Source organism: Pseudorca crassidens, chromosome 16 (assembly GCF_039906515.1).
Source record: "Pseudorca crassidens isolate mPseCra1 chromosome 16, mPseCra1.hap1, whole genome shotgun sequence".
NCBI classification, from domain to species: Eukaryota; Metazoa; Chordata; class Mammalia; order Artiodactyla; family Delphinidae; genus Pseudorca; species Pseudorca crassidens.
The window spans coordinates 410558-435347 of NC_090311.1; the positions used below are offsets into that span (position 1 = coordinate 410558).

General features: G+C 55.8%; 2 protein-coding genes across 9 annotated transcripts in view; both read right to left on the bottom strand.

The window, feature by feature from the left end:
• MTG1 (mitochondrial ribosome associated GTPase 1) overlaps positions 1-24790 on the bottom strand; it is a 32370-nt gene that overhangs the window by 5946 nt on the left and 1634 nt on the right. The window contains exons 1-7 of one of the 6 annotated variants that reach the window (XM_067708937.1): positions 9627-9760; positions 6536-6704; positions 4265-4310; positions 4107-4178; positions 2095-2175; positions 1506-1562; positions 1197-1287 (exon numbers count right to left, since the gene is read on the bottom strand). In XM_067708937.1, coding sequence (XP_067565038.1) covers positions 1197-1287; positions 1506-1562; positions 2095-2175; positions 4107-4178; positions 4265-4310; positions 6536-6704; positions 9627-9684 — 574 coding nt within the window. In that variant the 5' untranslated portion in view covers positions 9685-9760. Of the gene's footprint in view, positions 1-1196; positions 1288-1505; positions 1563-2094; positions 2176-4106; positions 4210-4264; positions 4311-6535; positions 6705-7749; positions 7988-9626; positions 9761-14556; positions 14687-24790 lie in introns of those variants that run through there. The other 5 variants (XM_067708939.1, XM_067708941.1, XM_067708938.1 and 2 more) reach the window with 5 other exon arrangements.
• Positions 10430-18898, bottom strand: PAOX (polyamine oxidase). Of its 3 annotated transcripts, none has more exons than XM_067708935.1 (7): positions 18441-18898; positions 17458-17944; positions 16373-16572; positions 14557-14809; positions 13722-13834; positions 12828-12985; positions 10430-10818 (listed from the first exon to the last, which is right to left on the bottom strand). In XM_067708935.1, exons 1-7 carry the CDS (start codon positions 18622-18624, stop codon positions 10615-10617), a joined length of 1599 nt encoding a protein of 532 aa, XP_067565036.1. In that variant the 5' UTR covers positions 18625-18898; the 3' UTR covers positions 10430-10614. The 3 variants fall into 3 exon arrangements, with proteins under 3 accessions (XP_067565036.1, XP_067565035.1, XP_067565037.1); XM_067708934.1 differs by having other exon boundaries at positions 13722-13837; XM_067708936.1 differs by lacking the exons at positions 12828-12985; positions 13722-13834.

Consider the following 24790-nt stretch of genomic DNA (forward strand, 5'->3'; position numbering starts at 1 on the left):
AATGAGCAACGACACACGTGGAGACCTGGAGGGCCCCTAACACCAGGAGAGAACTGTCTCCCGGCCCTGAGAGTGGCCCAGCACCTGCTAAGCAACGGCCGTGACGTCTGGACCGGAGCTGCCCGCCGCCATCACCTTCCTCCCTGCAAGACCGGGTCCCAAGCATCTGCCCCCACACCACCCAGAAGAGCCTGTCGGTGGGGCCACTCCTGACCAAGAGGCCGCCTGTGCTCTGAACACTGGCTGCCCTGGGGCCCAGCTCAGGGTGTGTCCCAAGCAGACTCTGCACCCTCTGCTGAATCAACACAAGAACAAAGGGACACATGCATCCGTCGGCACAGATGGATAAACGAAATGTGGTCCGTCCACACCACAGAGTATTATTCAGCCCGAAAAAGGAAGGAAATTATGAATTATGAATCACACTACAACACGGATGGACCCTGTAGAGTTAGGCTCCGTGAAATAAGCCTGACACAGGTCAAATCCTGTGATTCCAGTTATGTGACACCGGAGCTGTCAAGTCCACACGACAGAAAGTAGACCAGAGGCTCCCAGGAGTTCAGGAGGGCAGCTACCATTTATGTCTAGAGTTTCCGCTTGAGATGATGGAAAAATCTGGAAATAGGTGGTGTGACGGTTGCACAGCACTTAACATACTTAATGCCAACGATGTTTTTTAAAGCCACAACTGAAGAAAAATAAACAAAACAACAGCTGACTATAACAGCTCCCCAGTTGGCAGCGAAACAGCCCGAGATGATGGTCTGGCACTGTTCGGGCTTTGGGGTGGCGCCCGAAGGACACGCTCGTGCAGACTTGGTCTCAAAAGTTGAGAGGCGTGGGACAAGGACACAGGCCTGGGGCTCCCCCTCCCCAGGTCCCGGCCTGACATCGCACCCCACGTTTCCTACACACCTTGAGCACAGCGGGTCAGAGACAGATAAACGAAAGGACGAGACTACCAACGTTTAGAAAAGTCATCGCATATACTAAACACTATAATTAAGCATTTAGTTTTGAAAAGAGAACGCGAATGAAGTATAAAATGTATAAGGGAATGACTGTGTCTCACCAGCTGACTGCATGCCAGGCTGTCACCTCCTCCTGGTGGGAAAAGACCCCCTGACGAGCTGGGGTCTCGGGCTCTGAAGTTTGTCCCAGCACAAGAACCAGAGCCTGCCCCGGGGAACTACCTTTCCTGAGGTGCTGCCTCCGCAGGGAGTTGATGAGTGATGACTTGCCCACGTTGGGGACCCCAATCACCATGATGCAGTACTCCAGGTTCTGCAGGCGCGAGAGCAGGGATCAGCGGCCCAGCCAGACCCCCCAGACCCACACACGCCCAGGCCAGCTTAACAGGAAGGACAGTCGCTGCACCGGCCCTGCTCACCCACCTACTGAGACCCGGAGGACAGGGGGCTCCCCAGGCTGTGCTCGGTAGCTGGGTCTGGGGCTCCCCAGCGGGAGGGACGTCCCACAGCTGGCACTGGCCCACCACCAACCTCTCCTCGGTGATAGCGGTAGCTGCTCCCAACCAACTCCGTGACCTTCGGGATTATCTGCAAGAAACAGACCACAGGCCCTTTCCTGGGGGAACTGGCCACCCTTAGCTTCTGGAGGTGGACACTCCAGCGCCCAGCACCGGACAGCTCAGGTCCAAACACGTCAAGGTTCAGGCTGCACTACGGCAGGCGGAGGTGGGGGTCGCCTGTGCCCCACCTCGTCCCTCCACCAGGAACCAGCAGGACAGACCCCATGGGGCGACGGCTGTGACTGCCAGCACCTGCTAACAAGATGCACGTCAGCCGGTGAAATTCTCAAATACAACTGGGAAAACAGGCACTAGACCCTCCACAGGCCCTTCCACCTTATGACCCCGGAACGTGTCTCGCAGGCTGACTCTGCTCCCTTCCCACCATCAGCCGTCAGGCCCGTGCTGCCCTTGGCACCGGGAGATGAGCGTGCCCAGAACCCAAGCAATTACGGGTCGTCTCCGACACTGTGCTTCTTACAGAAGCACAACCTAATTCGTGGCATTTCTTTAACATATTTAAGCAGAAGCATTAGAGCACAAAACAGAAAAAAACCCACCTGCTTGATATTTTCATCCTTCACACAGTTGGTAAAAATGACATTTTTTAGGCCTTCTCCTTCTAAGTGTTGTATAATTTTCTGAAAGAAACAAGACGAAATTTCCATTTTAAACACTAAATGAAGACATGGGCAGTGTCACACGCTAACGCCCAAGATCTGCTCGCCAGCCCAGAGCCGCAGCGGCCAGGGACTCAGGGAGGAGGCTGGGCCCACCGGGCAGCGCAAGGGGCAACGCAGCACCAGGGACAGGCTGCCTGAGGAGACGTCCGAGGAGGGCAGCCTGGCCCCGGGGTGGCCCTGGGCGGCTGGCTCCATGTGAGGACACAGAGAGAGGAGGCCACACCAGGTCATTCCAAGTCACTCCCAGCACTGGAACTGCTCAGCGCTGGTCTCTGGTCGCACCATCCCTCCCACTCCTCCTAACGAGCTTCCACACAACGAGCTCCACTGAAACTAAGCTTTGAGCCCCATCCGATTACAAAGTACAAGGAATACTTTAAAAGCCCCTAAGTAAACTAAGGTTAATATGAACTTACTGGCCGTAACGTGAAGCAAAATCAGCGCATGACTGATATTTTTACAACCAGTATTGCACTCTTTGATCAGCTACTGAGTTACTTAAAGGAACAAAGAAATCGTTCATTAATTCATTTAGTTTTACTCATTTATGTTATTTGTTATGAGGACGCAGATTAAGGTCAGGCATCACAGACACACGTGAAGCTGCGCTTCAAGTGTACAGATTTGCACGGGACGCTGCCACCCACTCCACAGAGGCAGACACGGAGGGCCACCCTGGGGGCTTCTCCTCTCCTCTCCTCCCCAAGCCCTTGGCCGCAGCACCTGAGAGGAGGGGCAAACACCCCAGCCGCCTCCCACAGGTGAGACCCCCCCACCCCCGTGTCCCCTTGTCAGGCCACCTAGTGTGCCCGTCACTCCACAAAAATCAGCATTTTGGAGCAGGAACAACTGATGGGTGATACGACCCAAGTCTCAGCGAAGCAAAGCAGCTGAAAACTTGTGATCACCAGTAACTACAACTGCCCCTGCAGTGAAACCCGTGGGGTTCTGTTCTCAGAGCGGAGCGCGCTCGGCAGGAGGGATTTCAGTGAGCAGACGCGCAGCCTGCACGGCAAGGGCAGGGTCCTGATGGGCGACGTCTTCCGCTCAGGTTCTCAATGAACAAAGCACCCTGTGGCTTCAGCACTTGCATCTCCCTGGAAACCGGGTGCTACAGGCCTGTGGCAGGGGTTTAAATAACTCAATGTACCACAGCCAACTAAGAAACCAGGAACGTGTTCTTGCTGCTGTGAAAGGAAAAGCTCCACAAAAGAAAAAAACTGGCTTGATTTCAAGATTCTGACACCTACTCTTTACAAAGGATTTGATAACAGCAAGAAAAGCAGAGAAGAACACTTCACAAGTAACATTTCCTGAATCTTCACGTTTCTCTTACTCAGGGACAAGGCGAAACATACCTCCGGCCTGGTCACTGTATCCCCGTCCCGCAGGGCTCAGGGAAATCCCCTAGCTGCTTTGGGCCACCCGCCTTCCAGCTTCCAGATCACTCGGTGGGCAGCAGGTAGCCCACAGGTCAGCCAGGGGTCTGGGAAGCCGTGGGGCTGGCCAGCGAGGACACCAGGGGCAAATGCAGCCACCAGGAGGCCTCCAGGCCAGCGCTGTCCGGGGGACGACCACTCACCTCATGAGGCAACAGAAACGTTAGCGAATGAAAGTGAAATAAAACGTGGACGTCGGCCTCACAGCAGCAACTACGACCCACGTGCTCACAGCCTCGCGGGTCCAGTGGCCGCCACGTGGGGCGCTCGGCTCCGGCCGCACCTCCCGGCCACCTGCTACAGGAGGCGCACGCTTCGATCATTTGGATCATGAGTTAAACAAAGGGTAGTTTGCTAAAGCCGGCGGGCCCGGGCGGCCTGACACCACGTCCGCCCAGTGATCCGGTCCGACTCAGGGGCGCTCACGCTGAAGGCCCTGCGGGGCATTACCTGCTGCTCCTTCAGATCCGCCAGGTCCATCTTGTTGAGGACGAGCAAGTGAGGCTTAAGCCCAAGGGTCTCCTGAAACAGAGGGTTTCGGCCTGAAAGTGGGATGTGGCCAAATTAAGGCAAAATTCCTTCAACGCTTTACCAGCCAATTAACGTACTTTGCCTCGTCTTGTTACGCAGACTGGACCACCTTCGAAAGGAAACCTTCAGAAGGGACAGGGCAGAGGAAGCCCAGTCTGGGAGCAAGCGAGCTCGGGCCAGCCCAGCCTCCCACCAAGACCAACCCCCCAGCGTGCCTGCCCCGCCAGTGCCAGGAGCCACTGCAGGCCCCTCGCCACTTCCTGTGGACAAGAGGCAGAGCACAGACAGGGCGGTGGCTCTCAAGTGGCTTCTCAAACAGGAACGACGGTGGCAAAAGCAAAAAACAAAGCTCACTGGAAGGTTTTACGACTAGACCATTGTTCAGTTGCCAAAATGATCTGATGGCTCAAAAAAAGTCCCTCCCACAGAGTCCTAACTAGTATATGTCAGACCACCGCCGCCACCCACCGCCACCACCCTGTGGAGTTCCCACGAAGACCTCCAGTGAACCTGCCTCCTTACTGCCATGGGCAGGCCCTTTTTCCCTCAGCCAGGGGCCCTTGGCGCTCACTGCCAAGTGCCACCTCCCGTGACACGGACCCAGGCAGGAGGGAGGTCTGTCTGTGTCTTCATCTCGTGAGCACTCGGCCCCTACCTGGTGCTTGTCTTACTACGAGGCCAAGGCCTCAACGTGCCCTGGGTCTAGGCACCCAGTCAAGTGCTGTGTCCTCACCCACACAACAAAGGGACTTTCCGTAAACAGCCCTCTTCCCTCAGAGGTTAACCAAGCCTGTGCTAATTCATAACGCTGAAAGCCTCCAGACTCCCTCACGGCACCGACCTGGAGGAGAAATCAGAACGTCTAGGGACTAAAGGAGCAGAGGCGGCCTCTCATCACAGCACACGGAGCAGTAAGGGCAGGTTTCATTGTTTTTCAATAATCAGACATATAACTGCCAGTAAGCCCTTCGGACTGGCATGAGGTATTGTACGAACTGATACATTCAGCCTACAGTAGAGAGATCCCCACAGGCCTTTGAAACAGAGAAAACAGTCCCTCGCCCTCCGCCCTAGAGATGGCAATGACTCTCAAGCCAACACCTTCGCCGTACAAGGAGAATCTAAACACAGCTCAGGTAAGTACAACAAAAGCAGGCTCTGAAAAGTATACTGAGCGAGATGGTTACATCTTGCCAATCCACGCCTCAAGTACAGCGGGAAAAGTCTGGTTGGCAGGAACGTTTTAATGGAGGTTTCATATCCCACCTGGACTGGGTTGGAAGGCCTGGGCGTGCCAGGCAGAGGTCTGAGAGAAACGATGCCACCTGCGTATCAAAGGGGAGCTTTCTGGGCCCCACAGAGATTCTGGTTCACTGGCCTGTAAAGGGGCCCAGATATCGGTATTTTCAAAAGCCTCCTGGGGGAATTCTCGTGCGTAACGAGGACTGAGAACCACTGCTTCAAATGCCAATAATTATGACAGGTGACGCCGCTGACCACTGTGGTGCTGACTGGACCAGAGCAGGGACCAGAGGAGGTAGACAGAAACAAGGTAACAAGCCAGGAATGCCTCCTGCTTGACTCAGGAGGGTCTCCCCTGCACTACAGTTCTGCACCCAATGCCAATGGGGTTGGGGGACGTCCCTCACCACCAAGCAATCCTCCACCACCACCAGCTGGGTGTCCTAGTATTCAACTCAGTTCTGCCACTATCTACCTGGAGATGACATCAGACCCCACAGGTTAAGGGCTCAGGACTGCTACCACCCCTCACTTCAGACACCAACTGCAAGTCGAGGTTGTCACCTGGTGACAACCAACATGCTGTCTGACCAACGGGCTATGGAAGGAGGGTTCCCACGACCCCCTCCTTGGGTCCTAGCAATATCAGTCTGCCAGACTGGCTCAAGGAATTAAGAGAAACATTTTACTTACTAGATCAGGCTTATTATAAGAAGACCTAACTCTGGAATAGCCAGATGGAAAACACGTATAGGGCGAGGGACGGGGAAGGGACCCGGAGCTTCCATTCCCTCTATGTGCCACTATGCCTGCATCTCGACACCTCACCAACCCAGAAGCTGTCCCCAGCCCACCCCTCAACCTTTTGGGTTTTTACAGCGGCTTCATTACACAGGCAGGACAGAATGAATCACTGGCCTTGGGTGACTGAACTCAATCTCCAGCCCCTCTCCTTTCCGTAAGGTCAGAGGGTAGGACTGAAAGTTCTAAGGCTCCCATATCAAGGTTGGCTCCCCCAGCAACCAGCTCCCCACCTTAGGTGACTTAGGGTCTTTTCCAAAATCACCTCATTAACATAACAAAAGACACCTTAACGAGCTCCTCACTTAGGAAATTCCAAGACTTTCAGGAGCTCTGTGCCAGAACCAGGACACAGACCAAATATGTGTTGCTTATTATAAGTCACAATGTCACAAGCACCAAAGGATATCCGGGCATCATGGACCTCGATGATACAGTCCACCAGCTTTAGGCTGCTCTGCATCTTCTTCAGCCCTGGAAAACAGAAGAAGGACGCTTAAGGGAAGAAAGGGGTCCATGGCCTTTTAAGAGAGGTAGAAGATTTAAGTTAAACTGTCAAGAATGACACACCATCATAAACAACCTAAAATGAATACATCTGAGTGCAGTGCTCTATTAAACAATAACTGTGTCTCCTTCAAATTCAACCCTGGTGGCTGAGGAGAGAAAGTTCAGGTCCCTGCCTGAGGGACACCTGCACATCACAGGGTGAGGTCAGAGCCCATCCGTCTACACCACTTCCACAAGTGGGCGACTCTAGGTGGAATATTTAACCTCTATGGGTCTTTATCTATAAAGCAGAGAAACACTGACTAATTGACTCATGGGGCCCTCAATACTGTGTGGAGATGACGATGGTGTAGGTACCAACCTGAGCCACTCACCCTGGACGACGCACACACAAGGCACTGAACTCACCCCGCACTAGGAACACAACAATGCTCCTCTTCTGCGGCTCAGCAGTGACACCGCCCCTCAGCCTCCCCTCCCACAGCCAAGCCCTGTCATTTATGCACATCCTCAGACATCTCACCTCACCCCACATGCCGCCCCCCCGCGGGCGCCCCGTCCCTCCCGAGCACCGACGCGCGGAGCACCCGTCACCGAGCCTGGCAGAGCAGGCGCCAAAGGGGGCGGGAGCAGGGGGAGCGTGGCAATCCGTCACGCGGGGAAGGGCTGGACCCGTCCTACATGTCTTCTTGGGGCCAAACTTTGACAAATGAACGGTAAGAAACTCCCAGAGAGGTTTGGGCAGAAGACAACAAACTCGATCTACGTCTCAAAGGTTTTGAGGTGACTGAATAGCTGAATACAACTTGTAAAGTGCTTTCCTACCCCTACTTCATCTAGTCTCCAAAGTAACGTCAGGAATTTATCTTTTCCAAAGCAGATGTGTAAACTGAGGCTTCAGGAGCCGAGTGGCAGAAGGGCCTTACGACCCCCGCCCTCCCCGCTCGCGGGCGACCCGCGAAGAGCCGGGTAAACAGCGTGGGCCCCGCCGCGTCTCGCCGGACCTCACCCTTGGCCATGTGGCCCGGGAACCAGCGCGCCACGTCGCGACCGTCTAGGGGGAAGCTCTCCCGCCAGGCGGCCCGGGCGGCGCCGCACAGCGCGCGCGTGGTGAGCCTCATGGCGCCGCGTCCCGAGCTCCGCGCAGCGCCGCGGACCGCTCCCTCAACGGACTTCTCCGCCGGGCCCGCGACCCACACAAGGGTTCCGACGCTCCAAGCTTCCGCAGCGCGGCCCGCGCGTGCGCGAACGGCTCTGCCTCTAGCGGCGGACCCCGAGAGGGGGCGGGGGCCCGTGGGCGGGGCTATGAGCCAGGGGCGTGGCTCCGAGCCAGGGGCGGACCCACGCAGTCCCGGGGGTTATCGGGGTCCAGGGTTCAGTAATTCATTAAATTAAAAAATCCTGGTTCTTCCTAAGCGTATCCTGAGCATAAGTAACAAAATTTAGCAGTCCGCTGTCAGTTTGGTCCCTTTTTACAAACTTGGTCAAAATTTTTCAGATATTTAACATTTAACTTACAAGTGTAACATCCTTTTCTAAGTACTCTGGATTTTAATGTAACAAACAAACCTTTGCAAAAACTGACTGCAGTTCTGCTAAATTAAACCTATTAGTACAAACAGCCTCAAAATTCCCTTCACTATCCCAACACTCTGTATAAATGTAGTCAGATTCTAACTTTTTTTTTTTTTTTTGGCCGCGCAGCATGGCTTGCAGGATCTGAGTTGTGCAACCAGGGGTTGAACCTGGGTCATGGCAGTGGGAGCCCAGAGTCCTAACCACTAGGCCACCAGATTTTAACTTTATACCTCAAGTCTGAGTAACTACTGACTGCACTTCGAGTTACAAGAGTATGACAATAATGTAATTTTTTATTTTATTTTATTTTATTTTTGTCTGCGTGGGGTCTTCGTGGCTGCACGTGGGCTTTCTCTAGTTGCGGCGAGCGGGGGCTACGCTTCATTGCGGTGCACGGGCCTCTCACTGCAGTGGCTTCTCTTGTTGTGGAGCACGGTCTCTAGGCATGTGGGCTTCAGTAGTTGTGGCAAATGGGCTCAGCAGTTGTGGCCAACGGGCTCTAGAGTGCAGACTCAATAGTTGTGGCACACAGACTTAGTTGCTCTGTGGCATGTGGGATCTTCCCGGACCAGGGCTCGAACCCGTGTCCCCAGCATTGGCAGGCGGATTCTTAATCACTGCGCCACCAGGGAAGCCCTAATGGAATTTTTTAAACAAGCTCCTAAAACTCCAAAGATGCTCAGATTCTCAGCACAAAGATATCACTACTGTCATCTTGATGGCCTTAAACCTCCTAATACTCAGAGCTAATGGTTCCTGGGGCTGAGACAAGCCCTCCAGGTGCCTGACTGAGACCATCTGGGCCTCCTGCCAGGCCTCCCAGCACCCCTCCTGAGCCAGCCCAGACAGCCTGAGTCCTGCACCCAGACTCATGAAACGTGAGACGTCAACAACACAGAACTCTGTGCCTGATGCACGCTGTGTTCTTCCATGGCCCTAGGACCAAAGAACGAAAATAAAAACCCTCCTGAAGCCCAGATTTCTCTCAGCTGTCTGACAGGCAGGTGCCCCAAGTGAGACAACTCCAGGGACACAAAGCAGTGGACACACAGACAGACCTCTGGGGGCAGAGGGAAGGTCCCTGGGAGGGCGATTTGACCCAAGATGAGAAGTCAATAAGAAGGTGCCAGGATGAAGGATGGAGGGCGTGTCTGGCACCACGGCCCAGAGCCTGGCCACTTGGGGCTGAAGAGAAGCCCAGAGGCAGTTCTCCAGGCATGCATATACTCCTCCAGGGAGCCAGGGCCCCAACCCAAAGCAGGACACACCCTGCAGCCCAAGGTCTGAGGAGGGTCAGGAGCCACTGACCTCGAGGTAGGTGCCAGGCCGGTGGGCGCCAGGCCGGTGGGCCCCGTGCCTGCCACATGGAGTCCCAGCCTCTGCAGCTCCTGCACCTCCCTGCACAGGCTAGCTTCCAGCTGCACCGCCTCCCCGGGATGGTCCTGGAAAGATGCCCAAGCTCTGCCGTGGCAGCCATGAGACTGGCCATTGCCACCCTCACCTGAGGCTTCTGTCCTTTCCTCAGCTGTGAGATGGGGGCCGTGCAGCCCATTCCCTGGGGCTCTGAGGATGCAGCGAGGGAAGATGAGAGAAGCTGAGCACAGCACCCAGGCCCCCGATACACTCCCCACCATCTACCCAATCACTGCCCAAGAGACCCTGACACGCTCACCCCAGCACCGCCCAGGGCACCCTCACACGCTCACCCCAGCGCCGCTCAGCACACCCTCACACGCTCACAGCAATGCCGCCCAGGGCACCCACTCCTCTGCACCCTTCAGGCCTCACTGTTCACCTCCTCCAGAAAGCCCTGGGCCCTCGGGTCAGAAAAGGGTGCCCCCTCCCCCGCACACTCCTGTCTCACACTCACTGGCCCTCGCCCAGACCGTAGGGCAGCCAGTGCCTGAACAACGGGGAGGTCCACTGGCTCTGCTGCCACCAGCAACGAGAATTCAGACACCCGTGAACACACCCAGGGTCCAGGGTGGCCGGGGTAGGCGGGCCACGTGCTGGGGGCACAGGGCCCTGCAGTGACCGGAGCCTGGGGCACGATGAGGACAGAGCAACCCATGCTGCAGCTCCGAGGCATAAGGACGACTCTGGACAAAGGACACTTTTACACAGTTTATGTTCTTCCAACCGCATCAGCAGCAGCATCCCACCCCTCCCTTCTCCAGGAAGACTTCGCGCTCAGCTCAAGTTCAGCCCTGGCCGGACTCCAGCGACTTGGGAAAGGAGGGAGCTGACCCCAGTGACATTAACATCCCAAATCCCAAGCCCGACTGAACCTTGTCCATCAAAGGAAAGGGTGGGGCCAGCCTCCCCGGGACCCGGGAACTGGGGGAGCAGAGCCGAGCTCAGAGCCGGGCTCAGGCCGCTGTGCCTGCGAATCCCACAGAGCGATGAGCCGGTCAGCCTCCCTCCAGCCGGACAGCAGAGCTCCGTGCGTGGTGGAGTAAAACGTCCGGTGTGTGGCTTCCCCTGCAAACAGGACCTGGAGCTGCAAAGAAGGGTGGGCTTAGGGTGGGTGCCAGGGGTCGGCCACAAGCCTCACACGCTCCTCCCCAAACACAGAGCGAAAAACCAAAAAGACAGATATCAGCAGGAAAAAGATAAGAAAATTCAAGGGCCAACTCAGAAGCCCACCATCCAACCAGAAATCCAGAAAAAGAAAAAGGAAAAAAAAAAAACCACGGTGAGGTAATTCAAGAGCATCCCAGACGAGTGAATATGTGCCAGAAGGCAGCGCCGCTGGGCTCGGAGTGAGCGTGAGTGTGGGGCTTCCTGCTCATTCAAGCTTCCTCAGAGATTTGAAAACCAGGTGACACAGGGAAGAAAGGCATCGGAACGGCCTCAGGCTTCCAGCAGCAACGCTGGAGAACGTCTTCAAAACCCTAAGGGACATGGCTCTCCAAGCAGCATTTACACCCAACGTGGGGCTTTACACGGCTGTGAATCCTCGGACACTCCTCCCACAGAAAGTGCGGTCTGTGTCCGGCCCCTTGAATCTGGGCGGGTTCCTGACCACTTTGTCCAGCAGGTGTGGCAGGAGTGGTGCTTCCTGACTTCCCAGCTCCGTCACTGGAGCGATGCAGCTGCCCCTCCCCAGAAGGCCTGCGCTGGAGCCCCAGGCGGCCACAGGGCAGCGTGACGGCCACCACTCTGTGAGGAAGCCACATGGAGAGGCCTGGGCAGGTGCTCCAGCCAGCATCCCAGCCATGCTCAGGACAGACATGAGAGAGGCAGCTTCAGATGACCCCAGCCCCAGCCCTGAGTCACCCCAAGCCCGTCATCTTCCCAGCTGAGACCCCAGATGTCGTGGGGCAGAAACAACCGTCCCACGGTGCCCACCTACAGAATCCATCGGCCCAGAGAAGTGGTTGTTTCCACTGCTGGAAAAGAAACAAAGGCACCCTTGCCAGCTCAGGTGTGGAGAGTGCCCACGGCAAACAGGATGTGTCAACAGTGAGTAGCAGTCTTAGCAAAATTACTGCGGCACACCTTGGAGGGTGGGGAGAGGTCTGAGGGCTGGGTGGGCAGATGAGTGCAAGAAAGCTAAAACTTTATGTGCCGTGGTGAGAATTCAGTCAGTAATTCTTAAAACTGAAAAATCAAAGAGCACTTAGAGGGACTTCCCTGGCGGTCCAGCGGTTAAGACTCCGCGCTTCCAGTGCAGAGGGCGCGGGTTCGATCCCTGGTCGGGGAACTAGGATCCCACGTGCCTCGAGGCGCGGCCAAAAAAGAAAAAGGCTTAGAAAACTGAACACAGAATGTTGGATGATGTGGAGCAACTATTGTGAATTTTTAAGTGTGATAACAGTGCTGTGTCCTTGATCTTTTAGAGACGCACACTGAAATATCTGCAAATAAAATGACATCACCTGTGGGACATGCCTAGTAAAGGTATGGGGGAGGCCAGGGCAGTGAGACACCAGGAACGGACAGCTGTGAAGCTGGAGACAGGAACCCAAAGGTTCTGCCAACCTTTGTAACATTTCAAGTTTTACACAGTTAGATGTTTTGTAAAAAGTGGTAGCACTATAATGGAAAAGAACCTGAGAAAAAATACGCGCGTGTGTGTGTGTCTGACTCACTGTGCTGTACACCTGAAACTAACACAACAACGTAAATCAACTATACTTCGATTTTATAAAATGGCTTTAAAACAGTGGTAGCACAAGCCTGCTACTTAGAGCAGAATCAGCCTGAAGAACAGTCTGGGAAGGGGCAACGGCATGCCCCCCAGCAGAGTGCTGTATTTTGTTTATTTCATTTTGTTAGCCAGCACCATAGAATCCTCTGACGCTTTAAGCCACATGTATATATAATTCTGATAAAAATAACACATTGTAAAATTACTGTTAGTTTCAAAAAGAAAATGGACTCTGAGTCTCGGGGCCCCAGCCCCCCACTTGATCGCACCCAGCATCCCTGGCCTTCGTGGGACCTATCCCGGGCCCTGGGCCTTCAGCGGGACCCCAGTGCCCTCGCCAGGCAGCTGCGTCCTACCTGGGCACCCCTGCCGTCCGCAGGGAGAGGCTGGGCTAGCAGGTCCAGGTCGTCCCCGGAGCTGCCCACGGCCACATAGCTGTAGGAGCCCCGGGTGTATGGGGCACTGTGCCAGCGGGACCTCAGCACACTCCTGGGCGCGGGGAGCCGGGGATTCCCTAGACCAAGAGACACTCGCATTAACAAGGAGCCTCTGGGACTTCCCTGGTGGCGCAGTGGTTAAGAATCCACCTGCCAATGCAGGGGACATGGGTTCGAGCCCTGGTCCGGGAAGATCCCACATGCCGCGAGCAACTAAGCCCGTGCGCCACAACTACTGAGCCTGCGCTCTAGAAGAGCCCGTGCTCCTCATCAAGAGAAGCCACCGCAATGAGAAGCCCACGCACCGCAATGAAGAGTGGCCCCCGCTCGCCGCAACTAGAGAAAGCCCACGCAGCATCGAAGACCCAACGCAGCCGAAAGTAAATTAATTAATTAATTAAAAAAACAACAACAACAGCAACACCAAGGAGCCTCTCACCTTAAGGACTCTTAGCAGCTAAAAGCGAGAGATACTGCCCGGGAGAAAACCAAGGCCCAGAGGGTGTTAGTAAGGGGCTCCCCACATGAGGCCCTAGAAGCAGAGCCCCCGACAGGCACCGCCGCCTTTCCCAAGCCTCAGCGTCTTGCCTGTGAAGCTCTGATTAGGGACAACTGTGTTCATCTTGGTGGCAAATTTTAGAAAAGAGAAGTGGGAAGTGTCCCTCAGAGACAAGAACTCTTAGTGACGCACTAATGGGAAGGACAGTCCCCAGACACTCAGGGCTGAACCCAGTTCCTGTCTGGTGAGAGGTCTGGCTCCTGTCAGAGACCAGCCACCAGGGCAGGAGGCGGCATGGCCCCTGCAGTCGGTACCTGTCACCCTGCGGAGCACCTGTGTCAGAGACAGGAGCACGTCCTCGTCCAATAGCGTCTCCATGAACTCAGACTCGAGCCCTGCGATGAAGCCGCAGAGCACCTGGCTGGCCCTGCTGGAGAGAAGCAGCGCTGGGACCAGACCCGCAACACCCAGACGGCCTTCACCAGGGCCAGTGGCTCCGCCAGTGTGGCCGTGAACTCCCAGGGCCCCTCGACATGGGGTCTGCAAGGTCAGAACTCTCGGGGCACTAAGACGATTCCTTCTGTCTCCACAACTGAGCGCCGGTGGGGACGGCCACCCCCAGCACCTTCGGGGACTCAACAGAACCTATGAACAGAGCCGGTGGCTTCCCTGCCACCCACACGCACCGGGAAACGCCCCACCACTGCAGTGTCCCGTGAGGCAGCGAGTCACTAACTGTATCAAGTCCTGACCCTCGGGTGCGTGTCTTCCTAATACCCCGCGTGACGGGCCGGAGGGGACGGGGCACACCATGCGGACCCTGGCTCGGCTGCCAGGGGCATTCGGGCCTGGGTATCTGGCAGACACTTTCTTGTAAATGAGCAAAGTGTGTCTCTTACAAGGAAAACAACTGCAAGTATTTATTACACGTTCCAGGTCCCAAGAGATGCTGACAAGCAGCACACAGTGGGTCTCCATCTGTCCCTGCACGGGGTGGGCCCAGGGTGTCTGTCTCACCACTCAAGGTGCCCTTGGGATCCCTACCCATTCCAACTCTCCAGAAACACCTCACAGAGAATCGACATAGCGCTGGACCCCACGCAGAGCTCACACCAGGTTTCCTTGGAGAAACCTGGGAAGAGCACGTACCCGAAGGAAGGCAGGACCCAAAAGCCAACAAGCTTCTTGAACCAGGCATCCTGCAACTTGGGGGCGGCGTCCTCCAGGGGCGATGTGTCCCTCCACACCACCTGGATGTGCTGGCAGTCTGGCTGCCAGAAAGGCTCCTCAAACTCCAGGAAGATTTTATTGTTGGTCCCAAAGCCTATTTTCCTGATCGCTTCCGCCTTCTCGGTGGGCAGCGGTGGCTCAAAGAAGGTGTCCAGACGTTCTTTAAGAAAACCTGGAATTCATAAGTAGACTCGGTTTACACCACGTCAATCGCTTAAACCAGAACTGATAGCCACAGGAAGGCACCCTGACCCCGTCACAGGAGTCAGAGAAAGAGGTGTCTGGGACCCACGCAGGCTGGCCATCGGGAATCCTGGCCAGCACCTCAGCGGAGGGACACAACAGGCCCCCGAACACCTGGCCAGGCAGGAACAGGTCGCATGGCCCCCGGACTCCTCTGTGGGGACAGTTCTCCCCCCTGAGCCTTCTGCCTCTCAGTCTGCCCAGGGTTAGCTTGGAGGGGCAGCGAGACATACCGGCTTTACCCAGAAGCCACCTGAAAATTAAGCAGGTTCAGCCCAAAGTCAAACCGCGAGGAGATGAAACATTCGCAGCACAAGCCAACCTCGCAGGTCTGCAAGAAAAGGACGAACAACCCCACAGGAAACAAGGCACCAGCCGTGAGCATCCACAGAGGGGACCGTCCCTCCACGGCCGCCCTCTCAGTGCAGAGCTTCAACTCAGTAGTTCCTGCTACTGGAATTGATCCTACACATATGCGCCCACAAGTGTTTTTAAACACACACGTGTACAACACTGTGTGCAACAGAACAAGTGAAAACCATCTAAATTTGCATCAGTATCAAGTAACGACACCTACATACAAGAAAACACAGTGTGGCTGTAAAGAACAAACGGGACAGGTGCCTGGCCCCCTGTGAACAGTGACCACACAGCCGTAGCGATGCACCTACTGACTGCAGCAGCTTCAGTGACCACGCACCACAATTGTGCATGAACAAGGCCGTCCACGTAAGAGAAAACACACCACAATAGACCTGTCTGTGCTGATTCGGAAACGAAGGAGCAGCAGAACACTGTGCTAACACGCGTGGTGTGATTCCACCGTGGGAAAAAGGAGCCGGGCACTGAGCAGGCTTATCCACACCCAACTCTCTGCGAGGGGACAGGCGGGACCTGTGGGAGGTGGGCAGAGACTCTTGCCCTTCATCTTCCATCCACTCTGGGGCACCTGCTAGCTTTGTGAACTTGGGCAATTAAGTGACTTATCTCTGTTCGCATTTGTCAAATGGGGATGGGGCAGATGTGTCCCCGGCTGCCTCAGGAGTAAATGAGATGAGCAGGCACAGACTTGCTTTCAACCATCTCCACCTTTTACCCAACTGCCCGCTCCTACTCCAAGACTTGCGTGTGAAGCATCAGATCTGGAAGCAAATAGGATTATACACACGACTCCTTCCTCGATTACCACCGGGACCTAAACTCGAGACCTGGCTTTCACGCCCTCTCCACCGCTAAGGAAGCAGTTTGGTGAACCTCCCAACCTTTCCATAAATTACCTCCAAAAGGAGTAAGACACTTGCTGCCCTGCATTTTCTCTTCCTGTGAAACTTTATTCCAAAGCGCTCGACTGCTACAAAGCACAACCAAGTAACTCTGTCCTAAACTCAGAAAGAAAACGCAGGCTTAGCAGCCAACAAACGCCCTAGAGCCAATGAGGCTGAAGAAAGCCAGAGGCCAGGGGCCCCTGGGGTGGGAGCTGGAGAGCCTTTACCTAACGGCACGGTGACGACCACGTGATGCGCTGGGAAGCAGCCTCCATCCTCACATTCCACCAGCACCGGAAACGTCTCCCCAGGAGCAGAAGCTTCCTTGAAGCACCCATCCCAGTGAATGGTCTTCACTGGCTTGTTAAAAACCATCACGTCCTTGGGCAGGGAGGCCATGATGCGGTCTGTGAGTCCTTGGTAGCCTCTGGGAGAGACAGAGGTGTCCCGTGGTTCGACCAGGCCCTGGAGGTGAGTCTCTGAAACAAGCCCTCCAAGCTCACACCAGATCAAGGAGCTGCAAGGGGCTGTGGTCTTGGCCTGGGGGCCTGGCTCAGCCAGGGAGGAGAGCAGGGAGGGAGGGGGTCTCATGGGAGGGTTAAATGAGCAAAGGGATGCGAAGGTAACCTGTGGAGAGCAGGTCCCTCCTCACCAAGCCCAGGGCTCTTGTTCTGGGCATCTGCCTGGTCACAGTGCCCTCCCTGTGCAGGGCAGTCCTGGAGAGTCTTGTGAGTGCCCCATGGGGGAACAGCCACATCGACACAGAGGAGGGCCTGTCTGCCCATCTCTGAGGTCGAAGCCCCCGCACAGTGCTTACAAGCAGGCGGCCTCCTAAATGTGGGAGGAGTTTTTGCGGTACGCGGGCCTCCCACTGCTGCGGCCTCTCCCGTTGCAGAGCACAGGCTCCGGACGCGCAGGCCCAGCGGCCATGGCTCACGGGCCCAGCCGCTCCGCGGCATGTGGGATCTTCCCGGACCGGGGCACGAACCCGTGTCCCCTGCATCGGCAGGTGGACTCTCAACCACTGTGCCACCAGGGAAGCCCTTAATCACTTGTTTTTGAGAACAATTCTTTTCTTTTTCATAAGTGAGCAAAACTAGGGAAGTAAATGACCAATCTCCCTAAAACAGGGAAGACAAACAGCCCCATGTCTCTCCCACCCATCCCCTGCCTGCCAAAGCTTGGCCTGAGGTACGGGTAGGGACCCCTGGGGTGCATGGGGGGTACTTGGGGTGCATGGGGGGACCCCTGGGAGGCACGGAGGGGTCTGGGTACACGGAGGAATGTCTGGGTGGGTGGGGCACGCACATACCCAGGAAAGGTGCAGTCCAACCCTGGCAGCACAGTGTACTCCCCGAAAGGTGCGAGGGCCACCAGGTCCATGCTGTGGGTACCGCTCACACAGCACTCCACGTTGAACAAGTTGTTCAGGATGGCCAGCTTGAGCCTCTTGGTCTCCTCCTCCTCTGTCCAGCCGGCCATGTGCTGGCGGATCTCCTTCTTGAGGTACTCCCCGACACTGGGGGCGGGGGTCTCAGCCGCATGCAGGAACTCCCTGGTCTGGTCTATGAGACTGTAGAACAGTCTGGCCATCTCCGCCACCAGCTCAGGGCTCACACTTCCCCCGGAGCTGGCATAGGACACAGAGGGCAGGCCCACGTGACCCCCGGTCTCGATCAGCTGGTTCTCCTCCGACAATGCCTTCTCCCCCAGAAGCCCGTACTTGGCAGCCAGCTGGAAGACGGGGTTGCCCTGCGAGGGCCCATGGATCCAGTGAGCGCCCACCTCCACCACAGCACCTGGGAGGGAGCAGGAGAGGCGACTGTGAGGCTCCCTCACCTGAGCCCTTCTTCTGTACACGGAGCCCTGCCCTTCCCAAATATGCTCTGAAAATCAGCCGGAGGCCCGCACGGTCCCTGAGGACCACAGACTCTCCCGGCAGGGCCCATCAGACCTAGTTTAAGAGGAACACCCGGGAGGGGCGACCTGGAGGCTGGAGGGGGAGCTACCTGCGGGGCCAGAACCGGGGGCAACTGTGCATTGCCACGGGTTCCCCATGCACGGCAGGGGCCGGCCCTGCTCATGCGGGCAGCTGAGTTTCGGGGACCAGTGAACTTCGGTTTATTAACTGAAGCAGTGCGAGGATTCACTCAAGGGGCCAGATAAGGGTTCCGGGTCGCTTAACCCCGGACGGAGGCCGAGCCAGGAGTCGGCAGAGCTCTGGCGGCACGGATTGGGCTCTGGGAAGGGGGTCCGGGAAGGAGTTCCGGGAAGGAGTTCCGGGAGGGCTGTTACCGAAGCTGCGCTCCGAGCGGATGCGGCCACCGGCGCGGGCCGTGGCCTCCAGAACCCGCAGGTGCGGAAAGGCCGGGTGGCAGCAGAGCCTCTGCGCCGCGCCCAGCCCCGCGATGCCACCGCCCACCACCAGCACCCGCGGGCCGCGGCCAGGGGCCTCCGCCTGACGGTCACTCGACTGCATCGCGCCGTCCCGGGCAGTTCCCGCGCGTCCCCGCCGCTCGGAGGCTCGGAGAGCCGGGAAGAGACGCGAAGTTGGCCCGGGACGCGGGGCGGGGCCGGAGTTTGAAGGGGGCTCGGGGCGCGGGGCGGGGCAGAAGGCGGGGCCAGAGGTGGACAGGGGCTCAGGGCGCGGGGCGGGGACACGGGGCGGGGCCGGGCACTTGGGGCGGGGCCGGAAGTGGATGGGGGCGCGGGGTGGGGCCAGAAGAGGAAGGGGCCCCGGCGCGGGGCGGAAGGCGGGACTGGAGGTGGAGCAAGGGGCGTGGGGGCAAGGCTGTCCCCCGCGTCGGCCCCCCTTGGCTCCGCGCGCCCCTCTGGTTTGGGCCTGGGGCAGCCCCTATGGGTCTGGCCCACGCCCTAGGATGGTAGCGGAAGGCCGCCGGGGAGGGCGAGGGCGAGTGCAGAAGGGTCCGCGAGTATTCCCCGGTACCGGCCGGTGTGGGCAAGCGTCCCCACCGAGGGAGAATCGGGGCGGCCGGCTGGCCAGTCGGGTTGTGTCCCCTTCCTAAGAAGACGTGGGGACGGCGACCAGAAGGCGGAGGAGGAGCCTCCTAGCTTCAGACGCGGAGGCGAGCGCCGTCACCTCCCGACCCGGTGGAGCGCGTGGACGGTGGGTGCTGAGATGTCAGGGCGGGACGGGGAGAAAGCCTCCAGGCGACGACACTTTTGTGTGTTGTGTGTGTGTATATACACAGTCACAAGTCTACAAACACAGGATGCAGCACACATAAAGTACAAAGTTCAAGATAAACGGTAAATGGAGAAACAAGCCTTACGTCCCCCCTCCCCCTCCGGCCCCAGGAGAGGAAGACATATTCAAGCCTGCGGCATTTCTGGAGAATTCCTCTAGTTCCCGCAGGTCTCCCCTACTGCCTTGCAGGGATTAGAAAGCTCCTGCCTTCTGCTAAAAGGGTCCTCAGGCTTCCCTGTAAACCCAGTTAGGGCACATCATTCCTTCTCAGCCACACTTGGGTACCGCTGCTCCAAACCACGGCGCACCCGTGCCTCCGTGGACTTTCCGTGGCCACCTGTTCCCTGTGGGGTGAGGGTAGTCAGGGAGAGGAGCTAGCTCCCAGGCTGGGTAGGTAGTCTTTCTGTTTGGGGTGTTCCTCCTTCTCCAGGAGGAGCCCTTCTCGCTCCCTGTGTTGCCCTCCTCAGCCATATATTCTTGTTCTTGGATTCACTTTCCTGTTTTGGTGAAGCTGAAAAGAGGTGTCTGGGAGATCATTTTTTTAAAGATATTGCAAAGCTGAAAATGTCTTCATTTTGCCCTCATACTTGATTTGTAGTTTGCCTGGACATAGAATTCTAGGTCAGAATCTCCTTCCTTCAAACTCTGAAGGCATTGCTCCCTTTCTCTTCCCTCCTAGGAGTGTTGTGAAGAAATCCACAGCTATTCTAATTTCTAATCCTTTACAAGCAGTGGGGACATTTTCCTCCCTGGAAGTTTTTAAGATCTTCTCCTGAAGTTTCACAACGTGGTGCTTCCATGTCCCTCGGTTGTTACTGTGTTGGGCACTCAAAGGGCCCTCAGTCTGGAAACTCCCATCCTTCAATCCTGGCAAATGATGTCATTGATTATTTCACTAATCAGTTGTTTCTACTGATGACTCATCCCTAAGCAAGCTCTTGAGGGTTTACTCTTACCTCTTCCTAAAGTCCTTAATTCAGGCTGTCAGACTGAGCCTGGCCCTTGAATGCTCACGTATGTTCTCTCCTGTTTCCCACCTTTACATTTCTGCTCTCCTTTTGTTAGGTAGTTAGTCAGACATTAGCAGCAAGGAGGTGACAGTGGCGAGAAAGACGAGAAGAAGCAATCGAGTCACACCCAACCATCTGGGGACCCTCCCCTGACCCCACCCAGAACAGTTGAAACTATGGTCATATTGTGGGCAGCTTATCCTGTTAAAAGAGGGGCACAGTAACACAAGGGAACTTCCCTGGGCTGCGCATGCCCAGACCAGACAGGTGTATAACCTATAGTAAACCCAAACTCATTATACCATCATTATAATAAAATCCATGTATGGTTTTGCCCCCCGCCCCCGTGGGCGTTTCTTAGCGATTGAAGGATGAGAGAATGCGCAGCAGTAAACTTGTTACAGAGCTTGGGACTGTCGATCAAATAATGATCCCCTGTCACTCGCCCCCGCCTCCCTGCAAAATGCTCCTTAAAAGCACCCTTAAGCCTGGGGGCTTCCCTGGTGGCGCAGTGGTTGAGAGTCCGCCTGCCGATGCTGGGGACACGGGTTCGTGGGTTCGTGCCCCGGTCCGGGAAGATTCCACATGTCGCTGAGTGGCTGGGCCCGTGAGCCATGGCCGCTGAGCCTGCGCGTCTGGAGTCTGTGCTCTGCAACGGGAGATGCCGCGACAGTGAGAGGCCCGCTACAGCATAAATAAATAAATAATAAATAAATAAATATCACCCTTAAGCCTGTACGGGAATGCTGCTTTCAATTCACAGAAACAGCCCTCTCTCTCTCTCTCTCTCTCTCTCAGAGTGTACCTTTGCTTTGATAAACTTTGCTTTGGTCTTGCTTCACTTCGCTGAAACAGCCCGCTTTCTCTCTCCCTCTCTCTCTCCCCCTCTCTGGGAGTGTACCTATGCTTAAATAGACTTAGCTTTATGCTTAAGCTTAAAGCGGTAGTTTGCTATTCTTTGCTTACTATCGCGGAACCAAGATTGCTGGTCCAGGTCTTCCGTTGACCTCCTTGGTTAGATCTATTTTGTTATAACGCACGTCAACCCGGTGACACTTTCTGTGTGATTTCTTCCATTGAGGCTTTCGTTTCTGCTGTCATAGTGTTCATTTCCAGGAGCCCTTTCTTCTCGTACAAATGCTTCTTTTTAGAAAGGGGAGGGTGTCTTCTTGCTTCATCTTCCAGGGAGATTGTCCTCGCTGGTCTGGAGGCGTGAAGTGCTATGCTTCTGCTCTGTTGCTGTGCTCTGGGTTCTTCTTCCTGTTTCTTTTGGCTCTGTCTTCCAGGAAGAAGCTCTCTGAGATGTCAGGTTATGTTTGTCTGTCTGCTGGTGATGAGGAATGGTAGACCAGATGGCTGTTTGTGAGTGGGGCTCATCAAATTTGAGCTTGATTCTGGGTAGGCTGTTATTTGGGGAACCTCCATCCATATCCCTAGGTCTTTCCTCTTGGGTTGGTCATGCTCCCTGGGAAGAGTCTTCCAGTCTCCTGCGTGGAGCATAGAGACCTGGCTGCCAATACTTTGGGAGCCAAAGAGTGGACAGGAGTGGGGAGGGTCAGCTTACTGGATGCAGTAGACCCACCTCCAACTGTGCCTGCTGTCCCCTTCCTGGAATCCCTGTTTGCAGAGAATAGCCTCCCAGGATGCTGCCAGTCACCCAGTGCCACTTCCTGGAATGTGAAAAGGGGTTTAGGAATCTAACTGCTTCTTAAGCAATAAGACAGTACCTATGCAAATAATCAAGCTGTGAAGACTCACCCCTGAGTATCGGACAGAATCCCAGCCCTCATGGAGCTCAGTGAGTGGAGACAGAAAACAGTCGCATAAATATGTGGTCGTTTCTCCAATGAAATGTGCATGCAAGGGATGCCTGCCCTTTCAAAGAAAGGCTTGGGGAGAGCTGTTGCCGTGGACCCGAAGCAGTCCCTGAAAACTCTCCCATTTTGTGCCCAGACTGCAGGCTGACCGGCTGCTGATCCTGAGCAGTTTCGGTGGCTGGTCTTACAGGCCGCCAAGCAGGTCAAGGTGCCCGCGGCATGACTGCTAGCAATGGCCCGCTACCCGGGGGCCGGCAGCAGCGGAGGGTGGCTTGCGTGCTGCTTGCTGGGCCCGTGGCCCTGGGCTCTTCACTCTCCACTCCCCACCCCTACACCCCCCAACCCGCGGAGCACCCCCTGCCCTTCCCCCGTCTCTTGAGTCCTGCCTCCCCAAGCTCCTACCCCACCGCGGCCCGCGAGAGATGGCTGGTGACCCCCCCCACCCCGCCCCGCGCGCTTCACGCTGGTCGCGGTCCCCCCACCCCCCGCAGGGAAAGAGCCAGGATGAAGCGCCCCGCTCGCAGCGGAAGAGGACGCCATGCGTGCCCGTCCCGGGCGGGGGCTCACCTCGTCCGGTCCCCGCAGGGCAGGAGAGGCACGAAGCCCGGCAGGGAGCCCAAGTCGCGCCTTCGGCGATGGCAGTGACCACTGGACCCAGAGGCGGCGCGGGGTCAGCAGCGCCAACTCCTAGCTAAAGCGCTGGGCCTGGGACCAGCCATAACGCTGAGCCAGACACTGGCCTTGTCACTCAGCCTGACATCCCGCAACTAATGAAGAAACCCCAGGCAACCTGGCTACTCTAATGAAACAGCCCATCTGCGTGCAGCCACCCTGACCCTGGTGTCCCTGTTTGCAGGGGGAAATTTTACCCCCCATTCTGCCACCTGAAGCAAAGTCCCCAGCTCAGTGTAGCTCCCTCCTGTGAGGTTCCCCCAAGGTTCAGCTAAGCTGAAGCCCAGCGGGGTCACTGGGCTGCTGCCAACGTCCCAGTGGTCTGGTCTACCCTGGGGACGCTTCAGCCTGCAGACCTTGGGTCCCAGCTCCACAGACAAATACACCACTGGTCTCTGGGTCCCTCACAGGTATGCCCACAGTGAGGTCCCTGGTGTAACCCCTGAAATCAAGCTACTGGAGCAGCCTCGTGGGGCTGTGAGAAGCATGTCTGTGTGCTCATCCTGCAGTGCAGGAGGCCTCCTTGCTGGGCCTGGGCCACTCCGGGCACACTGGGGCCTCTCTCTGGGCTGCCAGCGGGGCCCAATGGCTGCCGCCACATTCTCAGGTTGCAGCCCCACTGTCCTCGTCCCATCAGCTGACTCTGTCACCTTTGAAACTACCCTGTGTCCTGTGTTTGGCTTTCCCATCCCTTCACAGTTGCCACTGGCCATGCAGCAAGGGCCCTAGTCAAGGCCCTAGTCAAGGGCGAACAGGGGCTACTCTTCGTTGCGGTGTGCAGGTTTCTTATTGCGGTGGCTTATCTGGTTGAGGAGCACCGGCCCTACGCGCGTGGGCTTCAGTAGTTGTGGCACAACTTCCCAGACCAGGGCTCGAACCCGTGTCCCCTGCATCGGCAGGCGGATTCTTAACCACCACGCCACCAGGGAAGCCCAGGCAGGTACCTCCTGACTGTCAGTTACAGACCTAAGGAGAAGGATCACCAACAGGAGATTCACTGCATCTCACGGGAAAGTGATGGCGCAGCTGCCAGGCCAACGAGAAGCTGTCAGCACCTTGAGCTCTCCTTTTCCTCCAACTGACTTTTCTTCAAAACAACCCCTCCCAACTTCCTCCTTTTTCTCTATAAAATAGAGAAAACTGGTAAAATAACTGGCTGTTTTATTTTTTAGGTTAGCAAGTTGAAAGTATTCTTTATATATTCGAGACACAAGACCCTCATCAGATCTATGACTTGCAAGATTTTTTCTCATTCTGTGGGGTGGCTTTTCACTTTCTTCATTGTATCCTCTGAAACACAAAAGTTTTTAATTTGAGTGAAGTCCAATTTATATATTTTTTTCTTTTGTCACTTGTGCTTTTGTCCCTAAATTACTTCATGAAGGATAGCAGCCACCTGACCTCAACACCAGCCCTGGGGGGGTTAGGAAAAAACTTCCTTTACTTTCGAGCCATTTCCCTTTGGGTACCTGTCACAGTACTGCAGCCCATACTAAGACAGAGGCTCCTTTGGTAAAGAGTTTTGGTAACGTTTCTCTTTGCATGAAAATGTCTTTAGTCTATCCTCAGCCCTGAAATAAAGTTTTGCTGAGTATTCAATTCTGATTTGGATTTTATTATTTACCTGAAAATATCCGTTTTGCTCTTCATTTGTAGATGACCTTTTTCTTTCTTTCTTTCTTTCTTTTTTTTTTTTTTTTTTGGCCTCCCCACGCAGCTTGTGGGATCTTAGTTCCCTGATCAAGGATGGAACCCGGGCCCCAGCAGTGAAAGCATCCTAACCACTGGACCGCCAGGGGATTCCCACGTACTTGATCTTTTTATCTCCACCCTTGAATTTGCAGAACTTGGGCACGAATACAAACGGAGGCCAATAATATGTGTCTAAACATTTGAAATTTATAAATCAAAGTAATTTAATGATTTCATTGTTAAAGT